At 45.4% G+C, this 5,948-nt stretch overlaps 1 protein-coding gene and 1 non-coding gene across 2 annotated transcripts; both read right to left on the bottom strand.

Annotated features, from left to right (window-relative positions):
• Positions 1 to 157: 157 nt before the first annotated feature.
• TRNAI-AAU lies at positions 158 to 231 on the bottom strand. Its single transcript has one exon. It is a non-coding gene; the product is annotated as a tRNA-Ile (tRNA).
• A 3,352-nt stretch (positions 232 to 3,583) lies between these two features.
• Positions 3,584 to 4,613, bottom strand: LOC108445920 (olfactory receptor 6N1-like). The gene is given in 3 exon segments (XM_017731077.1): positions 3,584 to 3,698; positions 3,700 to 3,753; positions 4,325 to 4,613. Coding segments are annotated over 3 exon segments (378 nt in total). The 5' UTR covers positions 4,534 to 4,613.
• Positions 4,614 to 5,948: the final 1,335 nt, after the last annotated feature.

The raw sequence follows: 5,948 nt of genomic DNA, 5'->3' as shown, positions 1-5,948 counted from the left end.
GGGAGACCCTAGCAGCTCTCCCAGTGCCCCATCCAGCCAGGGCTGAGTAGTGCAGGCAGGATCCCTATTTTCCAACAGACTATTTCCCTGTACCATCATTGCCAAAAAAGGGAGGGCCGGACGGGAAAAAAAAATTGAAATTCACGAAAAGCTAGTGTGGCCCGTACGGGGATCGAACCCGCGACCTTGGCGTTATTAGCACCACGCTCTAACCGACTGAGCTAACCGGCAGAGGATGGGTTCGAGCCATCGACCTCTGGGTTATGGGCCCAGCACGCTCCCGCTGCGCCACTCTGCTCTCGCCCGTGGAGGGTTTGTCCATGCACGGTCTCATGTCCGCTTCCGCTCTGTCCCCGGGCACGCGGCGGCGGCGGCATCGCAACCCGGGAGGCACCGACAGCCCGTGCGGGTGGACAGGAACACTCCGCTGGCCCCAAAACGGGGGACAACGAATGAATGCACTGGTGCGTGGCTGCCCCACTTGCTGTTATAGCTTTGACCCTGGCCCGGGAGCCACAGGCTAAGTGCCCACTGCGCTGCTGAAAGCAGAACAGAGACAAAGCCCATCTGGTATCTTCTGCTTTCTCGCTTGCCTGGTAGGAGCTGCCATTCACCTGTCGTGTACATCATATTTTGGGAAAACGGGCAGGTGTCCTGTGGGGAACATATAAGAAGGCTGGTGGGTGGGTGGATTTTTGCACAAGTTTCTCACAAATTCGGGAGCATGGTTTCCCAAACTGCTGTCAGTGGGAGGTATAAATATTTTGGAAAACCCCCTGGATGAGAACATAAAGCCTGGGACTGGGGCTACTCAGCACATCACACACCTTGTATCTGCCTTGGACAGCACCACTGTGTTCACAGCAGCCTCGTGGCAGCGGGACTCAGGCGCAAAACGAGGACACGCTGTCAGCACTGCGATGTGACTCCTCATTTTGAGGAGAAGTTGAGGATGTCGCCCACGTGCTTACCCAGCACGGAGCCAGTTTTACCCTGAGGGGCTGCTGGCAGTGACTTCGTCCCTTTTCAGTCCCACAGCCTCTTTCTGACAGGCACAAGGAAGTGGGGTGGACCCCTGGGGGGTTTGTGTTTTGCCATGTTGGCGTTACCCAGATTTTTTGGATAAACCTTTTCCTTTTCTTGGTCCTGGGATGACCGTCCCCAAAAGCTGCTGACTCTATTGAGGTGTTCCTGCCTTGTAACATCAGGATCTTGCCCCCAGGGTACTGAGGTGTGTACCAGGGCCATGCTCAGAGAAAGGGATCTCTCACCTCTGAGACATTTCTGGGTCCAAGAACTGCACTGCTGCAGATGCTAAAGAAGGTGGAGAAGCCATCTTCATATAAAAGTCATATATACTACTTTTTGGCCTTGAAGACTGTCAAGAAGTGGAGTAGGTCATGCAGGAAGGTTTTGTGGCCTCTGTCCTTGGAAGTCTCCAAGACCAAGCTGTATGAAGCCTGGAATAATGTGGTCTCACCCCAACAGCTGACCCTGCTTTGAGGATGAGGTGAACCAGAGATCTCCTGGGGTGCTCCCCCTCCTCTCAGGGTTGTTCTGTCTCATGAGCTGTGTCTGTATGCTCTGCTCACCTGTGGCATCCAGGAGACTGTGCCTGCTCCTACAGCCCTTGCCCATTATATTTTCCCTCAGTGTTGAAGGGCTTGAAAAAAAAGAAAGAGCCCAGGCAGCACAAGGATGAGAGACAAGGAAACAAGGATGAAGAAAACAGGTACATACTCCCATTTCCAGCCCAGATGTCCCTCATCCCCTGCAGTGTCTTCCCAATGGTAGTGGGTGGCTTTTTCCCATGCCACAGCTTGATGGCCTAGGGAAATCCTCCTTCGCAAGGAGGATTTCAGGTTTTGGAGTGTTCTACACCCACACTGAACAAAGTGTTTTGTGCCAAGTAAGGAAATATGGTGGCAAGTCAATGATTCACCACACGTAACTGCAGACATCTATAATTGTTGTGGACATACCCAGTGCCTTTTAAAATATTCTAGAATATCCAAAATATCTGCTTCATATTGGCAAATAAAATAGAGACCACAGGAGACTGCTTCTTCTGCAATGTTACTGGATACCAGTTAAGATGTTCCTGAGTGTCTTGAACAGCACTGAAGGCCCTTCACTGCCCAGTGGTTTGAGTCCTAAATTTCTACATCTGAACTTGTCATAGCCACCTGCCCTATAATCAAAGGAAAGGAACAGACACTTCCAAGGTGTAATTCACCACAGCCTCAAAAGTCAAAAATGTGGAGGGAAGTCACAATCTAGAAATGCCTTTCTCCACTGACTGAGAATGTTGGGAAACCAGGTGACTGACACACACGGAGAGTTTGTGTTGCAGATGTCTACGTGTTAATGGAAATCCATTAAAGCAAAAAAAGCAATAAATACAGACATTTCTGGGCCTGGTTAATTTGGCGTCTTATAGATAAGTGCTGTGGGACAGATAGATGCGTATTCATGAGTTAAAAACCCTATTTAGTTGCCTAAACTCAGTCAAGGCATGAGAAAGATTTTCCTGTCTCATCTAGCTTTGTGTGGCAAGCGGTACCTATTCCTTCTTATTTTTACTAATCCTCTCTCCAGTCATTCCCTCCTCTAGACCCTAGGGACGTTCCCCATTAGCCATTTTTTGCTCTTCTAATTGCTTTTAAAAGCTTTATTTCTTTACTGTGATCACCACCCTTGTTCTTCGCTGCCTCTGCTGCTTGTTGCACTGCTTGGACACTTCAGTGATGTGGGAAGCTTTGTTAACCACTATTTCTTTCATTTTTTAAACCACATTAACTATTAGAACACACATAACAATCACAATTCCACAATCTACAGACTTCTAAACACCGTTTCCTATTTCCTATTTCCTGTTTATTATCAAGGACAATGAAAATACACATTCAAAATAAACTAATTTCAGTCTGGTAAAGATGGTCCTCTCCATTCATCTCCCCTCCTCTCACCAAACAGCAACAGAGTGGGCATTCCTCTTTGGAAGTTGTTGCAATGTTGTTGTGGGAATTTTTATTTTATTTTAGGGTTTTAATTGTCAGCCCCAATATGGATAGCATTTAATTAATTTTAGACTGGATGTCTCCATTGCATGTCCTGTATAAACTAGAAGTTCTTTAGTGTATTGCACCAAGTGCTTCTGGATCATGGTTTATAATAACCAAATCCAAACCCCCAAAATACTCTTGGATGTAGACATCTACACCTCAGATGTGAACAACTAGAAGTAAACTGAACATAATATTAATAAAAAATAGTCTATTTGCTAGAAATTGTATTTCAAGTTATTCTGAACTGTTTCAGCTGAAGTGATGAAAATGCAAGCAAGCAGGCCAGCAAGAAGATATCATATCCAATAATATGTATATAATCACATTCATGGATTTAACTGGCTTACCTTACAGTGCTCACTGCATATTCATTTTCTCTCTTAAGACCATCCCCCAATGATAGCAAGATTATTTACCTATTTTGTTCCCCTGCTTATTTATTTTTATGAGCTATATATTTCCAAGCTTTATTCAAATTAACTACATTCAATGGCCATGTTTGTGCCTGTAACTCATTAAGGATTATTACCCCTTTTTTTTCTGACAGCAAACAGCCCTCCCAAAGCCAGCAATTTCCTCATATGTTTTCACAGAGCTTCTTTTATTTCCTTGTTTCTCAGACTGTGGATGAGGGCTGACCAAGGGAGTGAGAATGGTGTAAAATTGGAGAAGACTTTGTTTGGCTCTATTTGTGTATTGTGATGAGGGAGTACATAGACAGCTAATATTTGTTGCTGCGACCCAGCCCACTGAGGGGCTGGGGCTGCATAATGCCAATCAATCCCAGCCCATCCCCTGGATCGAGTTCCCCGAAGAGGCAGACTCAGAGGGTGGGTCGATGGGCGGCTCAGAAGCCTAAGCCGCACCCCCTGGGCGGTGCCCGGGTACAAGCCGCCTCCCCCGCTTCGGGAAAATTCTCGGTTACTCGGTTGTTCACTGGTTCTCCGTTATAACTCCCGCCTCTCGGTTTACCCCCAGTGGTTCTTGTTAAATTGTATCCTCCCCCTGGCTTGTAACTCATTGGTTGTTTTCCCCTTTTGCCACGGTTTTCAAATTCCCTATAAAACTGATTAAGAAGACCGCCCAACCCAGCCTCTCTCTTCCTTTCCCTCCGAAGTAACGTAAGCCAATATCATCGGCTCCTGCTGTGTTTCCTCTGCAAAGAAGCCAGCTAGCCAGCTCAGCAAGCAGCTCTTTTCCTGATGCCGAAGTCGCTTCAGCGACACACAGAAGAACGCAGCTGGACCCTCTCTGACTGGGGGCTCACCAGAGCTCGTGCCTTGAGCACAAGAACTGCGTTAAATATTGACCAGTAAAAAAGAACTTCTACAAGAAGATGTAAGCAGCAAGTGGAAAAGGCCTTTCTCCTTCCAGTGGCAGAAGGAATTCTCATGACTGTGACAATGATGTAGAGATAGGATGAGAAGGTCAACAGGAACGGAGGCAGTGAGCACACCCCTGCCATGACAGAAGTCACAAGTCACACCACACAAATGTCACAGCAGGAGAGTTTTATCATTGGGAATGAGTCACAGAAAAAATGGTCTCTTTCATTAGGCCCACAGAAATCTAAATTTGAGATCAGGAAGGTCAGTATGGAGTTAGAGAGAAAGCCACTGATCCAAGATGCAGTGCCCAGCTGGAGGCAGAGCCTGGTGCCCGTGAGGGCTGGGTAGTGCAGGGGCTTGCACACTGCCAGGTACCAGTCATAGGACATTGCTGCCAGGAGGTAACACTCTGCAGCTACCAGGCAGCTGAAGAAATAGTATTGGGTAAAACACCCCTGCATTGAAATGCTTCCGTCTCCACCCAGGTAGCTGAGCAATATCCTTGGCTAGATATTCGAGCTGTAGCAGATTTCCAAGCAGGCCAAACAGCCCGGGAAGAAGTACATTGGGATGTGAAGGTGCCAGTTGTACACTGGGATGTGAAGAAGCCACCATCAGCACAACAATGAAAGTGTTTCCAGTTATGCTCACAAGGTAGATTGACAGAAACATCAGGAAGAGAAGAGAATCCAATTCAGGACCATTCCTAAAATCCAGGAGGATGAACTTTGTAACATCTGTTTCATTTTTCCACTCTTGGTTTGCCTTAACTTTTGTTCTAGTGTTAAACCAGGAAGTGTTAGCAGCAATGAAGGCCTCAAGAGTTAAGCTTCCAATAAGAAAAATTTCCTCACAGAATAGAGAAGCAAAGAGTAAAAATATCCTGCATCACTAGACCTGTAATGTAATTTCTATAAAGACTTCCCACATACTAAGAGTCACATTGATTATTACTCCACATACTAAGAGGAGAACATACAACTGAAGTGATGTCCACATTTCTTCTCTGGCACAAGGGTAGTTTCTAACATGTCTCCAGTCTGTGCATCCAAATTAAAAAGCAATAGATGCCATCACGAGTTTTGCCATCTTTTTTTCTGTTGTGAAAAAAAAAGGTTAAATTGCTCCAGCAGTGACATAGCCATATTTCCATTGCTAATAAATATTGATGCATTGATGTATATATATATTCACTATTTATAGGTGTGTAGCATGACCTTTAATGCAGATATTTTTATTATTTGAAGAAAGTTGAAAAACAATCCAACTTCCATCCATGAAAACAGGTGTGAACGTCATCTATACTATCCTCAGCATATATCCACCCTGCCAATAAAGCGCTGAAACACTCACAAACAAAAGAGCTTCACAGTTACCTCAGTCTTCAGTCTTGTTAATGTGCAGAACAAATGACTCCAAATTTATGGAGTTTAATTCACCTAAAATGGACAGAGTAAGTCATCTTCCAAAAGTACCTATTTCCTGTACCAAGAACTCAGACTTAAGTAGCCAGATACTTAAAAAGAAAAATACAGTTCAGAAAAATCCTACT

The sequence above is a fragment of the Corvus brachyrhynchos genome, unplaced genomic scaffold (genome assembly GCF_000691975.1).
Source record: "Corvus brachyrhynchos isolate BGI_N302 unplaced genomic scaffold, ASM69197v1 scaffold164, whole genome shotgun sequence".
In the NCBI taxonomy this organism is placed as follows: domain Eukaryota; kingdom Metazoa; phylum Chordata; class Aves; order Passeriformes; family Corvidae; genus Corvus; species Corvus brachyrhynchos.
The sequence above is the reverse complement of the archived record's forward strand: the minus strand, read 5'-3'. Positions and strand labels throughout refer to the sequence as shown.